The sequence below is a fragment of the Canis aureus genome, chromosome 6 (genome assembly GCF_053574225.1).
Source record: "Canis aureus isolate CA01 chromosome 6, VMU_Caureus_v.1.0, whole genome shotgun sequence".
NCBI lineage: Eukaryota > Metazoa > Chordata > Mammalia > Carnivora > Canidae > Canis > Canis aureus.
This window is the reverse complement of record NC_135616.1, coordinates 38232085-38255237: the sequence shown is the minus strand read 5'-3', so window position 1 is coordinate 38255237 and position 23153 is coordinate 38232085. Positions and strand designations below refer to the sequence as shown.

At 50.5% G+C, this 23153-nt stretch overlaps 1 protein-coding gene and 1 long non-coding RNA gene across 2 annotated transcripts; one reads left to right on the top strand and one right to left on the bottom strand.

The window, feature by feature from the left end:
• The first annotated feature begins 259 nt into the window (after positions 1-259).
• Positions 260-16220, top strand: SHE (Src homology 2 domain containing E). The gene is made up of 6 exons (XM_077900843.1): positions 260-771; positions 3209-3335; positions 10904-11188; positions 12224-12380; positions 12820-12939; positions 14221-16220. The coding sequence occupies exons 1-6, from the start codon at positions 298-300 to the stop codon at positions 14405-14407; spliced, it is 1350 nt and encodes a 449-aa protein (XP_077756969.1). The 5' UTR covers positions 260-297; the 3' UTR covers positions 14408-16220.
• LOC144315784 (uncharacterized) lies at positions 15207-23043 on the bottom strand. The gene is made up of 2 exons (XR_013381566.1): positions 22383-23043; positions 15207-16884 (listed from the first exon to the last, which is right to left on the bottom strand). It is a non-coding gene; the product is annotated as an uncharacterized LOC144315784 (long non-coding RNA).
• Positions 23044-23153: the final 110 nt, after the last annotated feature.

Sequence of the window (23153 nt, the reverse complement as noted above, 5' to 3'; positions counted from 1 at the left end):
GGGGCCCGCCGAGGGTGGGCGGCCCGCCGTCGGTCCCCGTCCGTCGCGGCGCCGATCGTGTGTCCCCGGCGAGGGTGGGCAGGGCTGTCCCGCTCGGGGGGCCAGGGAGGGTGGCAAGAGCCCGGACGCCCCGCGGCCCGCCGCCCCGCAGAGCCCGGCCCCGGGCCCCACCCGCCGGGCTGCGCGCCGGCCGGCGGGGGACGCGGAACAGCCCCGGGGAATGAGGCGGCCTCGGCCCCTGGCGCCCCTCCGCGTGTGCGCCGCGCCCCTCGCCCGCCTGCCCCGCGGGCCCCCCCCATGGCGGCCCGGTGGTTCAAAGAGTTCCCGCTGAACCTGAAGACGGCGTCCGAGCGCGCCCGGCCCGGTGGCGGCGGAGGCCGACTGCGCAAGAACTCGGAGGCGGGCGGCGCCGGGCCGGCCCCGGGCAAGGGCCGTAAGAACTCGGCGGCCGAGCTGGGGAGCGGCAGGGCGGGCGTCGGCGCCCCCAGGGACAGCCGGCCGCCCCGGGAGAGCCTGCAGGGCCTGATCCAGGCCGCCGCGGGCAAGGGCCGCAAGAACTCGCGGGCAGCGGACGACGAGCAGCACCGGGGCGTGGCCAGGAGCGCGGGCTGCAGCTCCTACATCGGCAGGCTCGTCAAGGTGGACGCTCAGGAGAAGAGCGGCAAGAGCAGCGCCAGCAGCAGCAGCAGCTGCTCCTCGTCCGCGTCCTCGTCTCCGGCCTCCCTGGGCCCCGAGCTGGACAAGGGCAAGATTGGAAGGCAGCCAGAAACGGTGAGAACGCAGCCCCCGGGGGCCGCCTGTGCCCCCCCGCGTTGCCCCCCGTGCCCGCCGTGGACACCCCCCTTCCCCGTACCCTCCGCCATACCCCGCCGAAGCGGACAGCGGGAGCGACCCCAGAGCACCTACTGAGCCCCGTGCTTCTCTGTACCCCGAGAAGGTAACTGTGTGCTTCCCTGCAACATCTGGTGACAAGGGACCATTGCACTGGTTCCATTCTTTTTTATCTTGAAAAATCCTCGTTCTAAGGATGAGGGACTCTCCGGAAACGTACTATCCATTTAATTTTGTTAGCCGTTTAGAAGAGTAATTGAGACATCCTTGTTTTGTTAAATTTGACCCCCTGATAAATGTGGTTTATTTTAATTTCGAGATCCAGGGGACTGCGGAGCCAGATCTGTGTATACATTCATGCTTCTTGAGCAGGAGTCTATGGACTTGAGAGCTTCTGGGAAGGGTTGACCGCACCCACCCAGCCCCTCCTCTGCTACCATGGAAGGCTGGTGCCGCTTCCCAGCGCTGGCTTCTCGGGCTGTGCCAGCAGCTTTGATTCCTCCCCTGCCTATTTTGCAGCAGCACAAGGAGAAGCCACCCAGGGCTTCGTGGGCTGCAGAGGGTACAGAGTGGGACCAGGAAATGCCCCTAAGGAAATCACACAGCAGAAGAGAAGGTGTTTCCTGCTTCTTACGCCCCAGAGGTTTTCTGGTTGCTGTCCAGTGCGAGGCTCTTAAGGAGCATGACCCTGTAAGGAGACCCACTCCATCTAAGATTTTTTTTTTTTTTTTTTTTGAGTAAGGGAGAAATTATGAGCAGGGTGGAGGGGTGGAGGTAGAGAGAGAGAGAGAGAGAGAAGCAGACTCCCCGCTGAGCAGGGAGCCCATTGTGGGGTTCCACCCCAGGACCCCGGGATCATCACCTGAGCCGAAGGCAGATGTTTCACTGACTGAGCCCCCCAGGCGCCCCCAGAAATCAGGAGGAGCTTCCAGACCCCAGCCCAGGCTGTCACTTCCTGTCATAGGAACCTTAGCTTTCTCTTGCCTGGGCTGGAACACACAGCATGCCCTGCAGGCACATGCCATGTGTGTCTACACTGGGCACTTCATACCCCCACTTCTTCTTTACACAGATATTTACAGGGTACCTGTGCTGTGCTGGGCACCAGGGTGGGGGAGAGGTAGAAAGATGACCAAGGACCCAGCTCACCCACATATTAGCCAGCGGTCTCCCTGACTATTGGACTCCATCTAAGCAGATCTAAGCACCGTGCAGCCATGGGCGAGAGCTGCACTCCGCAGCCCTCTGTTCCTGGGAATGCAGGACGCGTGTGGAGGAGTGAGGGCTGCTCAGGTGCTCTGCAGTGGCTGCTGGGCATCCCTCCTGGGTGTCCGCCATTTCGTAGGCCATCCCCTTCCAGGCAGGTTGGCCCCTCTCCTCATTTCTCCCTGTTCCTCTGAATTTCTCCAGCTAGCTCCAGTGATGCTTCTCGGTGTGTCCACGAACTGTCTGGCAAGTGTGATCGGACGTTGAAGGAGGACCTGCAGCTTCCTCCCTTCATTTTGATTCACCTTCTCTTGCCCTTCTGTTCTGATTTCTGTCCTTCTCTTTGGCTGCAATAAGTTGTTTCTACCCTCCCAGCTGTTTGCAGTGGAGCCACATGGATAACAGGTCAAGGGCTGTGCTGTTTGTTTCCCATATAATTCCCACAAAACTCCTCCTCCCTCAGAAGAGCCTATGAAGCTCAGGCTCCCTAGCCTGGACTGTCACCCACACTGAACACACCACATTCTAGGTACATTTTCTGTGTTTGGAAGGTTAGAGGCTCTCTGCCGCAAATGCTAACCAAAACTCTGTGAGGATCTGTCTGCCCATGAGTTATTGAACTGAGGACTCCCCTGGTTCTCCTCAGGTCTGACTAGTTCTTAGACTTCTTATGAAGCTTTCTGTTTGGAGGTGTTACAGGCAAGAAACGGGCTCTCGCCAGGCTGGTAGACTCTCAGTAGTCACTGGATGACCGGCTGACCTGCATCTAGATTGCTCACCAGGTTGGCATTAAAAAGACCAAAATTATGGGGAAGCTGGTAGACTAAGTTCATTTTGTTCTGCTCTACAGTGACAGCGTCCTCCACTCCCACCCCCCACCCCCCCACCCTGCCGCCAGCAAACACATTACTGTTTGGGAGAGAGCTGGATGGAGAGATGCTGGGGCACAAGCAGGAGCTTGGGTGAATGGTGGCCAGTCAGTTATACCACCAGAATCAGTCAGATGTTTGCCCACTTGATAATGTGGATAGTTACATGATCCAGTGCAAATGCCATTTACAGCTGGCTGGAAACCTTGACTCAAGTCTGCAGACCCGTAGTCACCATCTTGATACCAGCAGCCATTCTGGTGCTTGATAACCCGGCAGCTCTCCTCTCTGGTTCTCTTAAGGTCATCATTTTAGAAGACTATGCTGACCCTTATGATGCCAAAAGGACGAAGGGTCAAAGGGACGCAGAGAGAGCAGGAGAGAATGATGGCTACATGGAGCCCTATGACGCACAGCAAATGATAACAGGTTTGTAACTGGGAACATGGGTGGACCCAAGTCTCACACGCTGGCAGTGACAGCTGCTGACCTGCGTATTTGGGGAAGAGGGATAACAGGGCTGAACCAGACCTTGTCGACTGGAAGTAAGAGAAGTCGGACCCAGAAGTAAGGTCAAAATATCTAGTTAACTTCCTTTATGGTTTTATATCCTTTGGTGTCAGAATTTGCAGGATCTTTAAAGTTTTTCTGATTCTGTACAAAATGATACTTGTGAGTTTGCTTAGAACGTGACGTTCAGTGTTGAGATTGTTTATATGCATTTCTTGGCCACTTTGAAAGCTTTGACATTCGTCATGGAAGTTGAGACTCTTGAAATGCCGAGGAACTAATACACACTTAGAGGATTTCATGTTGTTGGAAGGTACGCACATGACCCCGCGTTAGCAGTGGAAGATTGATTTCTCAAGAAGCTCTACAACATTGGAGCAAAAAAATTAAATACTAATCAATGTGAGCTGAGCCATGCAACGCAAACCTTCTAAAATCAAACTCAACTGATCCTGTAGCTTTTCAGGTCGGAACATTCTCACTTGAGCAGAGCAATTACCCTGTCATTTTTTTTTTAATTTTATTTATTTATTCATGGGAGACACACACACAGAGGGAGGCAGAGACACGGGCAGAGGGAGAAGCAGGCTCCATGCAAGGAACCTGATGTGGGACTCGATCTCGGGTCTCCAGGATCACACCTTGGGCTGCAGGCGGCGCTAAACTGCTGCGCCACCGGGGCTGCCCTCACTCTGTCATTTTTAGTGTTAGACCTTTCCCTTTTATTCATAATTCTCTTTAAGGTCATGTATATGATACTTAAAAATAACATGAACTAAGTTATTTAGATATGTTTGTGGAATTTAAATAGTTTATTCACCCAGTTTTTTCTTAAATGGTCTTCAATCCATAGTGACAAATGTTTTTCTGAGAGCTGAGCCATTGCTCCCTTCTCTGAGTGTTTCGTGCCTGGAGAAGGACTCGGCCACATGCTCAAGACTCTGTCCCCCCCATTTAGAGACAGATTGAAAAGCTGTCAGGGCACAGGCTTCACAGGCATGGTCCAAGGCGGTGAGTACAGAGAAGTCAGCATCCTGGAAGGGTCAGGGCAGGCTTCAGAATGAAAATGAGCCACAGCAGGAAAGGGGCGCCGCGTCCTGCTTCCCTGCTCACAGAGATAAGACTGTGCTCTGGGAGGGTGTACCCTGGCCAGTTTGTGACCCTGAAGGTCACTGGACTGTGACCTCTAATGAAATCTGTAAATGAAAGGAAGTGAAAATGAACTTAGTCAGAATTTTAAAAAATATCAGCGGCTTTGAAAGAAATAGGGGAAAAGATTTAGTTTTACATGAAATTAAGGGAAAAAATACTCTATAAAAGAAAAGAAGACTTAATTTTGATTTATTTTTCTTTTGTCCTTTAGTTTTTATTCTTCTCTTTCTCTTTTACCAGAATAAGTAGTTTATCTACACTGTCCCAGCTGTTTATTTCTGGGGCCACACTGATAATAGGGGGAAATGCCCTGCTTTTTTCCCCTCTATATAATCCCCATAAGACTTGGTGCTTATGGACTCCAGGAGACTCCCCTTGGTACAAAATCAGAGACTCTGACTTGCCTGTGCTCATAGATTTTTTAAGAAATAGCAGAAATCAGAACCCAGATCTCCCCACTCCCGATCGAGTGGTCTGCCTCCTATACCATGTCGTCTCTGCCCATGTTGGAAATGGTGTAAGCAAACGCACTTCATGCTTTCCACGTGAGTAAGGCATCTTTCCACTCAGACTCACGAAGACGGTTGTACTGAAAAGTCAGAATCGTCCAACATGAAGTAATGATAATAATAGTGGTTAATATTTGAGCATTTATTAAGTGCCAGGCTCTGTTTACAATTTTTTAAAAAGGTTTCGTTTATTTATTCATGAAAGACACAGAGAGAGAGGGCGGCAGAGACACAGGCAGAGGGAGAAGCAGGCTCCATGCACGGAGCCCGACGCGGGACTCCATTCCGGGTCTCCAGGATCACGCTCTAGGCCAAAGGCAGGCACTAAACCACTGAGCCACCCAGGTGTCCCCCTCTGTTTACAATTTCTGTGAATACATTTATTTAGGAATGTAAGAGTATCCAATTGGAGAATAAATTTATTAAACATCTAAACTACTAATTTTTTAAAAAATTGATAGCTTATTTTGTTTTAAGAAAATCCATGAATTTGTCTCCTTTAAAATCTATATCAAAGAGTCTGTCTCAGATCAGTAGAGAATACACCTCCTATTCTACCCACACACCCCACAGCTGGACAGAATAACAGGAAGTGAGTTTATCGGAAGCTGGAAATAAAAGATTTGCTGCTGGGGATTTTTTTTTGTTTTTGTTTTTGTTTTTAACCTACCTTTTCAGTTTGCTCCTTTATGCTTGGTTGTCATGTCCAATTTCAGAAATGTTTCTTATTTCTTGAAAACATTAGAGACATTTCTTTAATTTGGGCATTTTTCAGGACATGGACAGGCCCTAGCAAACACCAGCCCCTGTCCTGCCTTGCTGGCCCCCACGAGGTGAGGGTAGCACACCTGATTCAATGCTGTTCATAATATTATCTTACAACATCTAACAAATACTTGTTAGGTATTTATTTATCAGGTACCAGGCCCTGTGCTGGGCTCTGGGCATCCAGGAAACAAGACCCACGTGACCCAAGTCCTTGTGATCCGACCTTACAACCCAAGAGGCAAACAGACAAGGAAATATGTCCTGGAGAAGTGCGAGTGCCATGAAATACAGAGTGAGAATCACCGTCTGCATCAGGCAACAGACGAATAGACAGAAAAGGCATTTATTAACTTCCTGTGGTCCAGTAACTATGGGAGCCAGACTCCCTGGATCCCCCCGCAAAACTTTGCTCTTAACTTTAAAAGCTAAAGGATCTATACATTTATGAATAAATCCTCTCTTAGATTTACCCAAAGGATTGTTCATAAAAAGATAGGATTATGAATATAAGGCAGTATTATTGTAAACCTCTCTGTTGTTCTGCTTAAGTATATTTTAGCTAAATAATTAGCAGAAATATTCTATCTATTGAGTATGATGAGTTCTGGCTGCCAAATGAAAACTTTAGCACCGGAAGGGTCTTGAGCCATCTGCTGAGACCATATCGTTTGGTAGGAAAACTGCTTCCAAGCTGGCATCCTGTACGTTGGTGCCAGGCTTACCATCCAGCTGCCTAAATCCTACAGCTCTGTATGGTGGTGGTAGAAGTCGCCAGCCCACAGTGAGGGTGCCGAAGTTCGGAACCATTCCACAATGTGTCCGCGTGGAGAGTGCAGACATTGGGTCATCCGTGTCTGCTTTTACTTGCCATACCCTGTCTCAGGTGATTTTAAGTTTTATTTTTGCCTACAAATGGTTTTTGTTGGCTTGTCCAAATAGTCAAATCTAAAGGATGACCTCAGTGTTGGGGTGTCCCTTTAAAAAATCCGTTTTGGAAAAAAAATAGACTTTTTGATTTATCTAATTTGTCTACTTCTTGTAAAACTTTGAATTTCAGAGCTCCTAGATTATATCTGCTTTTGTTCAGATCTTTAGATTTATTTGATAAGGAAATATTCAAATCATTTATTTTTTAGGGAGAGCTAGGGGAGGGGCAGAGGACAGAGACTCCCCTCTAAGCTTGGAACCCAAGTTGGGGCTCGATCTAATGACCCTGAAATGACCTGAACCAAGATCACAACCTGAGCCAAAATCAAGAGTTGGTCACTTAACCAACTGAGCCACCGAGGTACCCCTATTCATTTTAAATAAAAAATGAGAGTATTAATGAAAGATGTGACCAAGGGCACCTGGGTGGCTCAGTGGTTGAGCGTCTGCCTTCAGCTCAGGTTGTGATTGATCCAGGGTCCTGGGATCGAGTCCCACATCGGGCTCCCTACAGGGAGCCTGCTACTCCCTCTGCCTATGTCTCTGCCTCTCTCTGTGTGTCTCTCATGAATGAATAAATAAAATATTTTTTAAAAGATTTTCACTTGAAACAGCCCTTTTCTGATTCTGAGGGAAAAACAGCCTCTGAGTCTGTAAGTTTATCGTTTTGTAAGCATTGTGAGATGGGACGGGAAAGGTGCATTATAGAAATGTGATTAACATTCTGTGTGAACTCTGGGGTGGAAAGGCAGGGGCCCGGGGAGCTGGCAATAAACGGCTCCCCTGACCATGCACGGCCTCAGTTTATTCACCTGTGAAAATGGGCTCACACATTTCTCAGTGCATCACACAGATAGCTTCACGAAGATGCTGGTGTAACACACCTGGTGCACGCATGTCCAATGCATGGAGTCATTCCTTAGACACTCCAGAGAGAACTGCATTTTCCAAGAGAATTGCAGACAAGCGTAGAGGAATAGTAATTGCCAACTGCTGTCAGCTTTAGTAAGGGTCTTGCATGGGCCCAGGCCAGCCCAGCAGGTGGTGTTTATCTACGGCCACCACGGTGTGTTGTCGCCGAGGTAAATGGCCTCTATCATCGGAGCAGAGCCGGGGCGTAGCTTCCTCTGGCTGTTTCCTCCTCCTCAGCCCTGTTTCCTCTCAGAGCCAGCTCTCCACGTCAGGGGCTGCTCTCCCCCAGGAAGGTCGGAGCGCGGCTCCAGGATTGTTTCTGTTTCTATGGCGCCACAGGCTGAGGGCGGCCAGGTGCTGGGGTGGACGGGGGCCGGGGAAGGGAGGGTGTGCTCAGGCCCTGCTTTCCCCTAATTAAACATTGTTTTCAAGGTGATAATACCTCGCAAATTTTGTCCCACCCCAGGGCCATCCCAGGAAGGAGCATGGCCGGCCACACACTCCCCGGGGATTGGGCTCACAGGCCACCCCAAGAACGAGGAGGGCAGGGCCTCCCCTCCTGCACACACACACACGTGATGACAACCCAAGGTCCTAATTATTGACCATCGTTTCAACACAAACATTGAAATTTCCTGGTGATCAGGACTCTGGTCTTTTTTTTTTTTTTTTTTTTTAAGATTTTATTTATTCGTGAGAGACAGAGAGAGAGGGAGAGAGGCAAGACAGGCAGGGGGAGAAGCAGGCTCCATGCAGGGAGCCCGATGTGGGACTTGATCCCGGGACTCCAGGATCAGGCCATGGGCTGAAGGCAGATGCTAAACCATTGAGCCACCCAGGGATCTGGACTCCGGTCTTAAGGTTGGAATCAAGTCTCTGTTTCTTTCAGCTGGGGCAGAGGTGAGGACCGTGGGAAAGGTGACCCCCGTGGCACCAGGCAGCCCAGACCAAGGACAGACTTGGGTTTTGATCAGAAACTTAAAATTTCTAAATTCACCCTTTGAATTATTTTGTGTTTTCTCTTTCCTCTTTCTTAGCTCTATAGAAACGTTCTTTAAAAAAAAAAAAAATTCCAGCCCTATCTTACTGGACCAGGAGCAGAGTGTTTTTCATTCTCTGTAACTTGGTCTAGAATAATGGAAAGGAGGCTTAGGATTGAAAGTCAAGAGGCAGGACAGAGAGGCAGCCCTGTGTCCTGCCCGGCTCTCGACAGGGCATCAGACAACTCCAGACACCACTTGGATGTGGGGGATTCAGACCTGGGGGAGCCCCTGTCCAATGACAGGATGGCCGTGGAGGGAAGGCCAGATGGGAGCTCTGGGGCCCAGGAAGGGTGCGGGTGCTTCTGGGGCTTCGCTTCCCAGGAGAATCCTGGGCCCTAGAGCTGCTGAATTGGGGTCCTGGTGACGGGCCGGGCCTCAGGGCGCTCTGGCAAGCTGTGGATGTGAGGTGTCGGGTTGGAGCTAGCTACATTCGGGGCCCCGTTCAGAATTAGAACCTAATCCTGAAGCCAGTGTCACCCTTTTGGATTTAGGGTCCTGGTTTTCCTACTTTACCTTGAATGTTTCATTTGTCATCCCCTCCTTGGGACGGAAGTCAGTAAGTCTACTCCCCAATGTCGCCAAGCCTGTTTCAAGTGACTGGCCCTTTCGTGCTCATCTGGCCTCTCCCTCTGTTTCTTTGCTGACACTTCTCCCTCCGCCCACCCGGACGACAGCAGCAACCTCCTCCTATGTAGAGGATAGGGAAGGAGTCCCCACACGGCCACAGACTTTGGAGACTCACTGCTGGGCCTGGGGGCTGTCCCAAGCCACCCGTACCTGGTCGGTAGACCGTTGAGAGCTCACAGGGCTGGAGCAGTGCCCCGAGTTGCTTGCACTTAGGAAGGTTCTAGACTGTATCCAGGTGGGCAGATTGGAGGCCTCGTGGTGGGCGGTTAGAAGAAATGCAGCACACTCTGGGGCCAGGCTCCAGCTCTAAGGCCTGTGGATCCCAAGCTGGCCAGTCCCACACACTGCTGGCTCCAGCCTGCTGAGGCAGCTTAGCCCCTGCTTGGTTTTTGGATCCTTTACTTCCAATGAAACACAGACATAATCCACGTGACCGTTTTTTTTTTTTTAATTTTTATTTATTTATGATAGTCACACAGAGAGAGAGAGAAAGAGGCAGAGACACAGGCAGAGGGAGAAGCAGGCTCCATGCACCGGGAGCCCGACGTGGGACTCGATCCCGGGTCTCCAGGATCGCGCCCTGGGCCAAAGGCAGGCGCCAAACCACTGCACCACCCAGGGATCCCTCCATGTGACCTGTTACACAGCATAAGATGCATGGCATGTGGAGCATCCTGAACTGTTCATCCTTGCCTTTACAACTTGTGCATTTGGAGCGTGGCACGTCCACCCTTCTGCTCCCTGGCCCTATGTTCCCTCCTGGCCTCTGTCCTCTGAGCCCCTCTCTCGCTTCCCCTGGGGTCCCCGCCCTGTATCTCCACTCAGGCAGGTTCCTCCACTGGAAGTGACCTCCTCTGTCACAGTAAACCCACCTTCCATTTCTCTTCCACTTGGAGTCAGTCCAAGCACAGTGGCTTCTGGAGCCCAGCTTCCTGCTCTTGCATCCAGGCTCTGCCACATTTGGGTTTGGACGGTTACCCTAAACTCTGCACTTCAACTTTCTCTTCTGTAAAATTAGGGAAATAACGGTACCCGCTTTGTCGGGCAGTTGTGAAAATCGGTGCACCCAAGACGATGTTAGCTGTTTCTCTTCATCCTGCAGTGATCAGCCTGTCACGTATTATTTGTGAGTGTGTCTGGCTCCCAGTCTTTTGAAACCACCTAGAAGTCCAGAACTCCATCCAGCGTAGGTAAACCTCTGCCATCAGGGTATGTGGCCCAGTGCTGGGAACACGGCAGACAGCTCTTCTTACAATACTATGGTCTCAGCTTTCTAGGCCAGTGGCACCCCAGGGCCATGGGGCAGGTACCCTGTGGCCATGTCCCTTCCCACTCGCAGCTGGGGGCCCCAGAGGCACGTGTGTTCAGGTGCTTCCTGCTCATCGGGCCCGGCTGCGTACCTGGCTCAGGTGCCTGGAGGAAGGTGTTGGGCACACTGCGGAGTGAGCTCCGTGTTCTCTGCCACCTCTATCCAGACAGCGGGAGCTCGGTTCATTAGGGGCTTCCTAGGCCTTTTCCTGTGAAGGTTTTGTCTGTGGTGTGTTTTCAGAAATCCGACGCCGAGGTTCAAAGGACCCCCTGGTGAAGGCTCTCCAGCTGCTTGAGGGTGCCTGTGAGCTGGGCGAGAACAGCGCGAAAACGGAGACTTTGGCCAAGAGACGGAGCTCAAAGGAGCTCCTGGGGAAGCCTCCCCAGCTGTACGACACGCCCTACGAGCCAGCAGATGCAGCTCCTGACCGGAGGGCACGGCTGCCCGTGGAGGACGAGAGGCCAGCGGCAGAGTACGAACAGCCCTGGGAGTGGAAGAAGGAGCAGATTGCGCGGGCACTGTCAGGTGAGGGTCCCCCGCCCCGCACTCCCCTGGCCTTCCTCCCCGCGGCCCCTGCGCCTGCACATCCGAGGGCCTGAGATGGCACCTGTGCCTTTGGCGGCTGAAAACTCCCAGTCCGATGGCTGCCTGCTTGCCTGCCCCTAGGCTCTGAGGTTGGAGCAGCTCTTACCAGCTCCTCCGCGGTGCTCCCCCTCAGAGCCAACGACGTTCCTCCTTAGACGATGGCAATACCGGGTCAGCACATCACGGACCGACCGGTGCTTGGGGGCTGCCGAACTCGCTTGTTTTTCTGTCAATAATCGTCCTACGGGAATCTTTCTCTGAGAGCGAGTATGTAGAATGACGGCAGAGGGGGTTAATGAGCAGGGTCAGTAGAGGGAGGGATATTCTTCCTTTTGCTTCTCCCAGGGTGTAGCTTTTCTGCCTGGCTGAAACCTTAGGAACACAGACCCTCCTTTTCCTTGGATTTAAAAGAGGGATGCCCGTTCCATCCCCCGATAGAGCAGGCTGCTATGGCTGGAGCGTAGAGGGGCAGGATGCCTGACCGCCAGCACCTGAGGCCATCGGCTTGAGTCCCGTGGCCTGTGGCCCCATGGGCACTGGCTCTCCCGCAGACGCCAGCCCCTGCGGCTCCAGACCGTCTGTGTTCTGTCCGGCCCAGGTGCCAGAGTGGCTATCATCCCATAGTTTTTGCTTCCAAGTGCAGTTCTCTGTTTTAATGATTTCATAGTAAAAACTGCTTCTTTGGTTTCATAGAATGAGATGCTCTTTTTTTCTTCTAAATATATTGAAGTAGAAGTTTTTAGAAGTACATGCCCATGTGTCCTGGCACCCCCACCCCACGCATCTCCCCACATGGGAGATGGGCATGTCCCAGGAAGGTGGCCATGGAGGACATCTGCGGTCAGGGTATCTGCAGGGCACTCCTGCTGTTATGATGGGGCTTCCTTCCTAAGCTGAGCCAGGCAAGGGGGTGTTTTCTCCAATGTGCACACGGGCCGCCCTGGGGGCTCTGAGGTGAACAAGCCCTCTTTCCAGTCCAGTTTGAAGGCTCTGACCGACCTTCCGTCAAGGAGGACACAGTGAAGCAGCACCAGCGGCAGAAAAGCTGGACGCAGAAGATCCTGAAGCCAGCTGCCTCAGACCACAGCGAGGGCGAGAGGGTGGACCCAGCCCTGCCACTGGGGAAGCAGCCGTGAGTGTCCTCCTCGCGCACGCCCCACATGAGGGCTGGGGCCTGCCCTCGAGGTGGGGGAACCTCGCCCATGTCACAGGATTATTTTCGTTCATGAGTTCAAGTCTGGGTGGGGCTAATATTATTAGTGAAAACCAGTCTCCAAAGCCCATTTTGTGCAGAATAGAAAGTGCACTGCATCCTAAGAGCCCGGCTTTAAATTTCATTTTCTGGTACAGGCTGAACACTTAAATGACACCAGCTCTATTAAGTCCCTTTCACAGGATCGATAGGTTTTGTGCCCAGGATCACCCACACCCGTACCTTGTCCTGTCTGAACATGAAGCAGGGTCCAGATCAGGCTATTGAGCTTCCCCCAGAACTGCATTAGAAACAGTCCTCTGTGGAGCGGGGCCCTGTCAGGGTCTGTATTTTGACAATGGTGCCTCCCCCTTTACAGTTGGTATCATGGTGCCATCACCCGTGCAGAGGCCGAGAGTCGACTCCAGCCCTGCAAAGAAGCTGGTTATCTGGTTCGAAACAGCGAGTCGGGGAACAGCAAGTACTCCATTGCACTGAAGTGAGTGCGGGAGCTGCGTGGGGCTTCACAGAAGGGGCAGGGAAGGGGGCGGTTGGGGTGAGGAGCATAACGAGTGGCCTTTCATCTCAGGCACAGGACCTGTCAGAAAAGACCAATGTGATGGGGGTTCTCAGGGTGCATATTGCCAGGAGACGCAGCGCCCTTGCTGGAACTGTGGGATGGGATGTGAGAGGCCCAGTTTGGCGAGCCCGTTGGGAGGGAGGTAGATGCCCCATAGTCTCCTGTGATAATGTGGGCCTCTCTTGTCCCTGTTTGTGCTGAACGTTCCCTGACCCATGAGGTCCAGCAGAGATAATCCTGACAAAAAGAGAGTTTCCAACAAGACAGATTGGTGGTTCTCTTATTCTCTAGCATCTGTAACTTTCAGATCCTTGATGTCAAAATGCCATGTGCAGTTTTGATACCAGTTTCTTGTGGGGAAGGAGGAAACGCTGACTTGCTGTTACTTCCCTGTTTAATTGAACCAGAACGTTCATTCTTGCACGAGGGGCCTGGTGGAGCTTGTATTATGGAAATTCTCGCTGCCCTGTGGGCTCAGCGGTGCTGTGTTGGAGGATCATTGTCAAAGCCCTACCAGAGTTTCCTTCCTGAGGAAGCTAAGCCCCTGCAGCTGAAACAATCAGACAGGCTGGGGGTGTTTGAGCAACGTGGCTTGCAGAGCAGGGCCAGCCAGCAGATACACAATACCAGGAATAGCTCTGCCGTGTTCCTGAAACAGGGCTTGTGGGGTAGATCTTGGGCCTTAATATACAACTAGAACAGCCTTCCAATGTGGGGGTGGGAGGCGAGGGAGGAGGAAACTGGGTTGGTTTTGTTGTTGTTGTTGTTGTTGTTGTTGTTATTATTACTATATTATCTGGGGGAGGGAAGAGGGCAGTAAACCTTATGTGTCCTTGTCCCATGACCAAGAAGGTTTTTTTTTTTTTTTTTTAAATAAGGTGGGTTTAAACCTCACATTTGTAATCTGGCAATTCAGAAGACAGGGGAACTGGGCTTTGGTTTTCTTCGTCTTTTTTGGTCCAGTCCCTGATGCCTTGTGTGTATGAAGGACAAACAACGCAAGATGCCCCACCATAGCCAAGGACTTCAAGGCCCTCTGTGATCCCCCTAGACTGCACAGTGTGTTTCTGTTGGCATCTGTGACCGTTCCAGGGACAGGGCGGGCAAGACTGCCTGTGACTGTGGCCAACACGGTTGTCAGTGGGGTGGGACCCCTGGCCACCTCATTCACAGCTCCTCCTTGGTTTTGTTTTGGTCTAGGACTAGTCAAGGGTGTGTCCACATCATAGTGGCCCAGACCAAGGACAACAAGTACACACTGAACCAGACGAGCGCAGTCTTCGACAGCATCCCTGAGGTTGTACACTACTATTCCAATGAGAAGCTGCCTTTCAAGGGGGCAGAACACATGAGCTTACTCCACCCTGTGCACAGCAAGCTTCACTAGAGAGCCCGCCAGCAACGGCCCTGGCTGGTCACCCCCACCCCCCTGAGAAGGGTGTCAGCACCCAGCCAGCAGCAGGGGATGAGACTACGCCACAGTCGTCGGTGGGAAGTGGGTGTCTCCATCCAGAAGTCAAAATCTTTGGCCTTACATCCATTCTGTGACACTTGGTTACTGACCAAGTGGCTTTTCTGCAATAAGAAGTCATAATTTACCAGGTGCCTCCTCTCTCTGGAGTAGGCAGGTGGAGGGTGAGTCCGGGAATATTAAGGTTTTCCAAAAATGTACTTGTTTTTACCTGAACACCTGGTCTCTAAACAAACCAACACAAATGCAATTGGCTTTTATGTAAGGCAATAAAAAATGGTCATGTGGACCAGAAGAGCATGTATCACGGATCCGTCCTGGGGAAAAAGGATGAATAGTGGAAAACAAGTGCACAGTGGACGACTTGGAGAAAATGTCCTGCTTCAGCTCTGGAGTCCATGGAAATTCAACTCTCAAGAGATTATTCTGTTGCTCAGCCTTCTAAGAAAGTTTATGTTTCCTCCATCTCTGTGGACTTTTTCACCATTATCATCAATATAAACATAAGTAGGAAGGAAGATGCCCCTGATTGAAGAATCAGCAATATAGATTAAGCATTGGTAGCATTATAATTCTGAATTATAGAATAAAATAATGATTTAATTCTTGATTTTTTAAAAATCTGAAAATTTGCACAGCTCAACTTATTGCATAATTATACAGAGCTTCTAAATCTTTCATTTCACCTTCGGACATTTCAGTTGTTAGGGTATGGTTTTTAATTTTGGTCCCCCCATTAGATTTACCTTGTATTTCAGAGTAAATTTTAAATATACGTACCTCTGTCCTAAGGATCTGAGTGCCTGAACTGGGTCTATAACACCTGCAGCTGCTCTTTGCAGAATGACCAGTTCACATTGTATACAAATGGTTTTGAAGACTGAGGTTCCTCTACTACTCCTTAAGATATTAAATTAATACTCATAGTATTATCATCCTTATGGATATTGCCAGTTTACTTACTGTGAAAATAAAAATAAACCATGAGACTGGCATTCTGTGAGGAGGCCCCAGCAAGTGGCCAAGAATGACAGCTGAGCAGGTGCTTCTGTCTCTGGCTTTGCTGTGTGGCTTTCAGAACTGATCCAGATGCAAGTGCGCTGCCATCCATGAAAAGTTCACTTTTGTAGCTTCTTTTAAATACATGAAAAACGTTGATTTGGTTCATTTTTAGGAAAGTATATCTTTCTAGTTCTTAGTTATCATTTTATTATTATGGTTAGTAAATACCTGCTTCTTTATTCAATTAAGGTTGTAGCCAAACAGTTGTGTGATCTTTGATTTAAAAAATTTGAGAGGAACTTTTTCTTAACTGAATCTCAATGATTTTATTAATAGGGTGTCTGTTTTTTAAATACTGATAGAATTTTTAAAATGTGTATTAGTTCATGTGTGACATCTTTAGTCCAGATTTCTAAAAATTTTTAGCATCTATTAGTTCCAATTCCATTCAACAAATATTTATTATCTTCCATATACAAATAATTCATTTATTAAACTTATTTTTAGTTCGACATTTTAGAAGTGAAAGCTTATTTTTTAAACTTATTCTACAAAATATAGCAGTTATCCTAATTTTAATAAATGCTAAAAAGCCTTGTCAAGTTTTCCGTGTGCACTCGATGTTTGTTGGCCCATTCCCAGCAATGGTGACGAATGTATAACAAAACACCATCTTGAAAGCAAACCTGATGCATTAGGTATTTATTAAACTTCTATTGTATGCTCAGTATTGTGCTTTCTCCACACTGGTTCCCTGGACAGTTATATCATTTTATTTGTGTCATTGAAAGTAAAGATGTGGAGTTTGTATGTGGTCCGGGTCCTACACAGCAACGCAGGGGCTGGAAGAAGAAACGTACATTAGAGCTGAGCTGCCATGTTCTTCCTGGGGTTCTGAGCCTCTTGACAGAGGCAGGGGCTTAACTGTGGCTGTGGCAGCGCAGGCGCCCTGTGCTCAGAAGACAGGCCGGGCAGGTGTCCCTTGCAGGCGTCCCTGATGGCTTCCTCTGGAGGCCTCCTGGACCAGCTGATCTGAACCGCAGACACCTTTCCTCTTGGAGCCCCTGGTGCTTGGGCTTTTTGTCGTTTTGTATCCATACACATATTGTGTCTCCATTCTTTTGAGTTACCTCTATCTCTCAGAATCTTTTCTGATTCTTTCCGGAGAAAATTCTGTTCTCTAGCAGATTGGAGTTCGCCCGCCTTAAATGTGGCACCGGGAGCTCCCTGCGCCTGTGCACCTTCTCCATCACACCCCTTTGTAAACCACACTCTGCGCAGACTCCCTCGATGAATTTATTTAGTTGCTTCATTTCAGGCCATAAGACATTTCTGTTCATTTTGCTGCCATAGCGGTTTCTATCAGGATGAATTTCAACCAGAGGAGTTGTCTGTTTAAATAAGTAGGAATAAAATAGTGGAGTGCATTACGATATGTACAAAAAGGAAAATATTGAGGGGCGCCTGGGGAGTGCAGTTGGTCGTGTGTCCAACTTTTGATTTTGGCTACGATCATGATCTCAGGGTGGTGGGATCAGCCCCATGTCAGGCTCCCCACTCCCCAAGAAGTCTGCTGGAGATTTCTTCTCCCTCTGCCCCTCCCCCATATTCGTGCCCCCTCTCTCTCTAAAATAAATCTTTTTTTCAAAAAAGGAAAATACCAATATGCCTACTCTCTTTTGGGGAGAGAAATGTCCTTTTAAGTTATCCAGAGTACTTTCTCAAGCATTTATGAAAAGAGCCTTTATTCTCTGCTGAATCCTTACCTGTCTATTGGCCTCTGCCATAGGATGGGGAGGTGGGCTGACGATTTTGAGATACGTGGGAAAATAGTCCTGATTTATTAAGTGGATTATTCAACTTCTATTACTCTGTTAATGGCCATTGTGAGTAACTGTTAATACTGGATTGAGCAGATCCAAGCATCTAGAATATTCTACACTAGGGTGGCCTTCCCGTTCTATGAAAATATTGTTTTTCCATCAGTCTAGAGGGAACGCGAAGATATCTGCATCTCACTTCCCCTCTCATCCTTTCAGTAGTCGCCGAATTTCTGTGACCCTTTGTCACTCAGGAGCGCTCTCCCACTTGCCACAAGCGTCACTACTCGGACCTCGCGGTCTCTTTGGAAACATCCTCTTTATTCTAGCCTCCGCTTTTTGTGCCCCAGGAACTTGTACTTGGAGACTCCCGGCCTGGAGCAGCCTCACTTCCTCCAGCGATTCCTGACCCCACAGGAGCGAAGAGACGGCGCGTTACTGCCACCTGCCGGAAGCTCGGCAAATGGCCTCAGGCCGGGCTTGGGGGAGGGCGCTCTGAAGTGTCTGCAGCGGCTGAGACCGGACGGGGCGGGAGGACGCGGGCGCGGATGGGGCCGGGGCCGGGGACGAGGACGGGGCGGACGGGCGCAGACGGGCGCAGACGGGAACGGGGCACGGGGACGGGGAGAGCGCGCGGGCGCAGGCGGGGGCGGGGACGGGGACGGGAGAGCGCGCGGGCGCAGGCGGGGACGGGGCGGGCGTAGACGCGGACGGGGGACCGGGCGGGCGCAGGCGAGGACGGGACGGGGATGGGGTGGGCGTAGGCGGGGACGGGGACGGGGAGAGCGCGCGGGCGCAGGCGGGGACGGGGGACCGGGCAGGCGCAGGCGGGGATGGGGATAGGGAGAGCGCGCGGGCGCTGACGGGGACTGGGGCCGGGGCGGGCGCAGGCGAGGACGGGGACGGGGGACGGGGCGGGCGCAGGCGGGGCCGGGGGACCCGGAGGGCGCAGGCGGGACACGAGGCGCCGCCGTTGCCATCCCGAAGCCCGGCTTCCCGTGCGGAAGGCAGGCGGCTGTGCGGCGCGGGTGCGGCTGAGAGCCCTGCGCCCTTGGGCCGCGGGTCTCGTCGTCGGCCAGTGAACAGCTGGCAACAGGCCCTGGAGATGGGCTTTGCATTCGGTCATGTCCGTAACCATTCGGTTATTTTGTTAGGGAGCTGTGACATTTGAACATAACTAATACATACTTCTGATGCTTGAGAATATCTGGAGATCCTAGGTGAGGCCAGTGCCCGTCTGGAGTGCTTTGGTAAATTATATGGAGACTGTACAATTTCTGGATGTGTTGCAGCTGCCAGTACAAGCCACGTGCCCTCCTGAAAATGGTTGAATCCGAGATGTAGCTTTAAATAAACATTGTTCCGTGAAAACCTGCCTGTGTGCTCACTTCCATCAGCTTTGAGAATCCCATCCCAGTGTCAACGCTTCCAGGGGCTGCTCACCTGAAGGCTAATGGGAGGGCGCGGAGACCGTGCTGGGCCTGGGTCACCATGAGACCCTCCAAGCATGGTTCCTCCCTAGTCACATGTGGCCCCGGGGAGCTTCAGGCTGGGCTCTTTGGCATCTTCTAGAGCAGACAGCCGCTGCCTTGGTCCTCAGCCCCTAACCCACCTACCTGCCATCGCCATCCTCTGGTAGCTCTGCTTTTGTTCCTATCCTTTGTTATTCATGCAGATGCCGCGTCCTACCCGAAGGAGTTGATGCTTTCTCCTGTTGTGAAGCTTGAAATCTATAATTGTTGAGACTTCTACTACCTGACTTTGATAGTAGCCATGGATGAGAACCACCAAAGAAAACTGTTCAGAAATGCACAAATACGTTCTAGAATGCTACTATATTTTTTCAGGATCAAATTTTTAATTTCCAGGGCAGCCCCAGTGGCGCAGCGGTTTGGCGCCGCCTGCAGCCTGGGGTGTGATCCTGGAGACCCGGGATCGAGTCCCACATCGGGCTCCCTGCATGGAGCCTGCTTCTCCCTCTGCCTGTGTCTCTGCCTCTCTTTCTCTCTGTGTCTATGAATAAATAGATAAAATCTTTTTAAAAAATTTTAATTTCCATTGAACATTTACCTAAATTGCCAGCAGGTGGTACAAGTGTCTGTTGTGTTTGCCCATCTCTGTGCAACAGAAAAGGAAGTTTGCACTGAGGAGTTTGCACTCTCCTCCCCCCAGCAGAGTACAGCATCACAGTCCAGGCTGAGCACATTTGTAAGAGCCCCTGGTTTGGCTGGAAAGGTCAATGTGTGAGCAACAAGAAGAGACATTGAGCACCGGTGCTGCTGAAACACATGCTCTTGTACATTGCCTGTCTTTAATTCTCCATAACTCTGTGAGCCACGTGGTAGCCTCGTTTTTTGGATCAAGACATCTGGAAGAATCCAATTCCTAGTCCTGGGTGAATCCCAGAGTGAGTTGTGGGGCACAGTCCATAGTCTCCTTGTCACTGTGCCTGCACCTTCTTATAGCCTGTCACCTCCCCACATGTGAAGAGCACAAACGAGTGGCACAAGGTCTGTCAAACTAGCCACTTGGTTTATGAGCAAGTGAAAAATGAAGTTTAAAAAAATGCACAAAAGCGAAGACATGGAAGCAAGCCAAGTGCCCGTGGACAGATGGAGGGATAAACCAAATGTGCAGACAACACAAAACAAATGTTACTCATCCTTAGAAAGAGGCAAGTTCTGACGCGGGCATCAACGTGAGGCTTGAGGATGCTGTATTGAGTGAGACGAGCCAGTCCCAAGAAGACAATACTGTAAGATCCCACTTATATGAGATACCCCATCAAACTCACAGAAACAAAAGAGAGCAGTGGGCAGCAGGCTTGGGGAGAGCGGGAAATGGGGATTATATGACAGCAGTTTTGGTTCTGCAAGATGAAATGTTTCAAGGTTGTGTGCACGATTGTGTAAATATACTCAATGCCACCAAACTGTATACTAGGAAACGGTTCCACGGAAAATTTTGTTGTATGTATTTTGCCACAGAGGGAAATAAATAAAAACAACACCAGTGTCTAGACAACCAGGGACCAGGCTGTTCTCCCCACTTGTGAACCCCGTGGACTCGGGTTGAGGCATGGCATCTACCGCCGCACACACCATGCTGGATCTGAGGGCCTATCCTTTCCCCAGTGCGGGACAGGCTCTGCCATGGGACCCATGCTCTTATCAAGTCCAAAATCCAAAAAAAAAAAAAGTAAAAAAAAAAAAAAAAGTCCAAAATCCACAGGTAGCCCCAGAATCACCTCCTCCAAGTCATGAATCACTATCATGTGAGCCACAGTATCCTCTTGGATTCAGACTTAAAATGCCTCCTAAGGATATGTTTTTAATGATTCAGATTACCTTCTGATTTATGATCATAAACAGGATGACTAGTTTTGGATTGAGGGAAAGATGCATTCACATAGTAAAAGCTAATGTGAAAGTAATTAGTTTATTGAGGTACCAACCAGTGTGTTGTTGACAAGTGAGGATTGTGGTTTACCTTAGTGATAGTTAAGGAGGAATTATTTAGGAGCACCCCTGGCTGGCTCAGTGGGCAGGATACCCACGGAGATCACTTTAAAAAACAAAATCTTAAAAAAAAGAAAAAGATATATTTATATTCATTTTTAATTGTTTTAAATGGCATATTTGCAAGTGAAACATTCTGCTTAAAATCCTTTCGTGGTTTGTTTGTTTGTTTGTTTGTTTTCTGATGGAGGATGTCAGAGCTTTGGAAAGACTCACATAACGAGCTCCTCTACGCCAGCTTTGCCTTGGCTGTCTCGTGCCCCGCTTTGTTTAACCTGTGGTCCCCACCTACTTCTCATACTTCTCCATCAATATTCTTGATAGCACAGTGTGGCTGAGCTATTCCAAAACAGGGACTTATAAATGTTAAATGAAAAGCTTTCTTCAATTGTAAAAGCATGCATGCTCATATGAAAAAATGTTTACTGTGCATAAAAGAAAAAAGTTGAGTATCTATCTAGTTTTTGGTGATTCCCTAATGCTCTTAGAACGTCACAAAAGTTGCTCAATAGAGTGTGTGTACAAGGCTGCCCACTGCCCCCCAGCCGCAGCTCTGGGCAAGCCCCTCATGTGCAACCACACTCCCACTGGACCTGTCTGCCTGAACTCCTAGGCAGACTGGCCATAGACTCCTGGAGACAGTGTTTGCTCACAAACTGTGGTGGACGGTCAGCATCCTAAGGAACAGGCTGGTCCCTCTGTCCCCCAGCCAGCACTGAGAGTCTCACTGTCCAAAGAGAACCACCATGGGATCCCTGGGTGGTGCAGCAGTTTGGCGCCTGCCTTTGGCCCAGGGCGTGATCCTGGAGACCCGGGATCGAATCCCACATCAGGCTACTGGTGCATGGAGCCTGCTTCTCCCTCTGCCTGTGTCTCTGCCTCTCTCTCTCTCTCTGTGACTATCATAAATAAAAAAAATAAAATAAATAAAATAAAAAAAAAAAACCAAAGAGAACCACCATATAGTGTGGTGACCAGAGAGAGTAGGTATAAGGTTTCCATAAAGCACAATTGGAGCATTTCGAGGAAGTTCACCAAAGTGTCTAGCAAGGAAATAGCAGGAGAAAACCAAACCATTCACTCAAGTTCAGAGGTGAGAGCTGGTACAGAGGGGGAGGGAGAGTGGTTAGATTTGGTTTCTGATCAAGGGTCATTTCGAGGAAGGAATTGGCTGCTGCCCCTCCCCTCTGCACCTCATCCTTTGGGGTTTGGCTGCCTTTGGAGGCTCCTGACTCCCACAGGCTTGGCTTCCTGTCCCTGCTCACATGACAGGTGTTGACAAACCAAACAGGGAACCCAGGTCTATCCACCCCCGTGGAGGTGAGTGGGCCAGGCCCCCGCCCACGAGAGATTGGGAAAAGAACCATTCAGGTGGTCACCAGTGCCTGTGGGCCTAAGGCACATGGTAAGGACAGAGCACGTGCCCCACGTGATCTTGGAGTCGAGCAGACCAGGTTTACGGTCCAGGTGAGCCCCTTAACCAACTCAGAGTCCTTGGACCGACCACTACCTCAAGCTCAACCTCATCCGTGAGCTGGCAAGAGCACTTACCTTGTAGTGTCATTAGGATGACAAAGAATATCCAGTTTGTGAGCACATGGTGGAGCGTCCACAGGCTGCAGCTATTACCAACAGCTCATTTTAACATACTCTTTCTACCAAAAAGGGGCTGTGGCCTTCAAGTGACCAGTAGGGCTGGTGGTGTCTTCTTTGCTGTCCACAGAGTTTGTTGCCCAGTTAATACCACACATGGTCGCAGGATCCTGCCTGCAGCCTAGTGGTCTCCAGCACAGAGACTAACACTGGTTGTGCTGTGGGGGGACCTGGGAGTGCCCACTCAGGCCACAGACACCCTGAGCCAGAGACCTGGGGCTGGAGCCCAAGCTGCTCCTGACCCTCAGACCTGCCCACGGAAATGATCCGCCAAAGGACGCCATACGTCCTCAGGTGTGGAGCTCCCACAGCACCCACATCGTCCTAGAAATGGCCACGGTTCATAGTCACTCCTGAGCTCCATGACCATCTTCCTCGGAGCCATCTGGGAGGCTTGCTTTCTATGCCCACATCAGACCCGCTGAACAGGGGTCCCTGTGGATGCCCACGGGATTTTGGATGCCCACGGGATCCGCAGGGAGCCGCAGGCAAGTGGCTCTACAAGCGGGTGTCTGCCCCTCATCTCTCACTGGGCACAGACTCCAAGATGTCACACTTACAACATCCAGCATTCCAAAATCCCTATTGCACAGCACATCAGCTTAGCAACCAAAATAGAACGCAGTTGTCTTCTCAATGAATTCTATTCTGCAGAATCATAGTGAAGCT

What these genes read in the sequence shown, in the direction of transcription:
- SHE (XM_077900843.1), top strand. Translation starts at nt 298, where the DNA reads ATGGCGGCCCGGTGGTTCAAAGAGTTCCCGCTGAACCTGAAGACGGCG. An exon ending in TTGGAAGGCAGCCAGAAACG is followed by an intron (nt 772 to 3,208) that starts GTGAGAACGCAG and finishes GGTTCTCTTAAG; the next exon opens with GTCATCATTTTAGAAGACTA. An exon ending in CGCACAGCAAATGATAACAG is followed by an intron (nt 3,336 to 10,903) that starts GTTTGTAACTGG and finishes GTGTGTTTTCAG; the next exon opens with AAATCCGACGCCGAGGTTCA.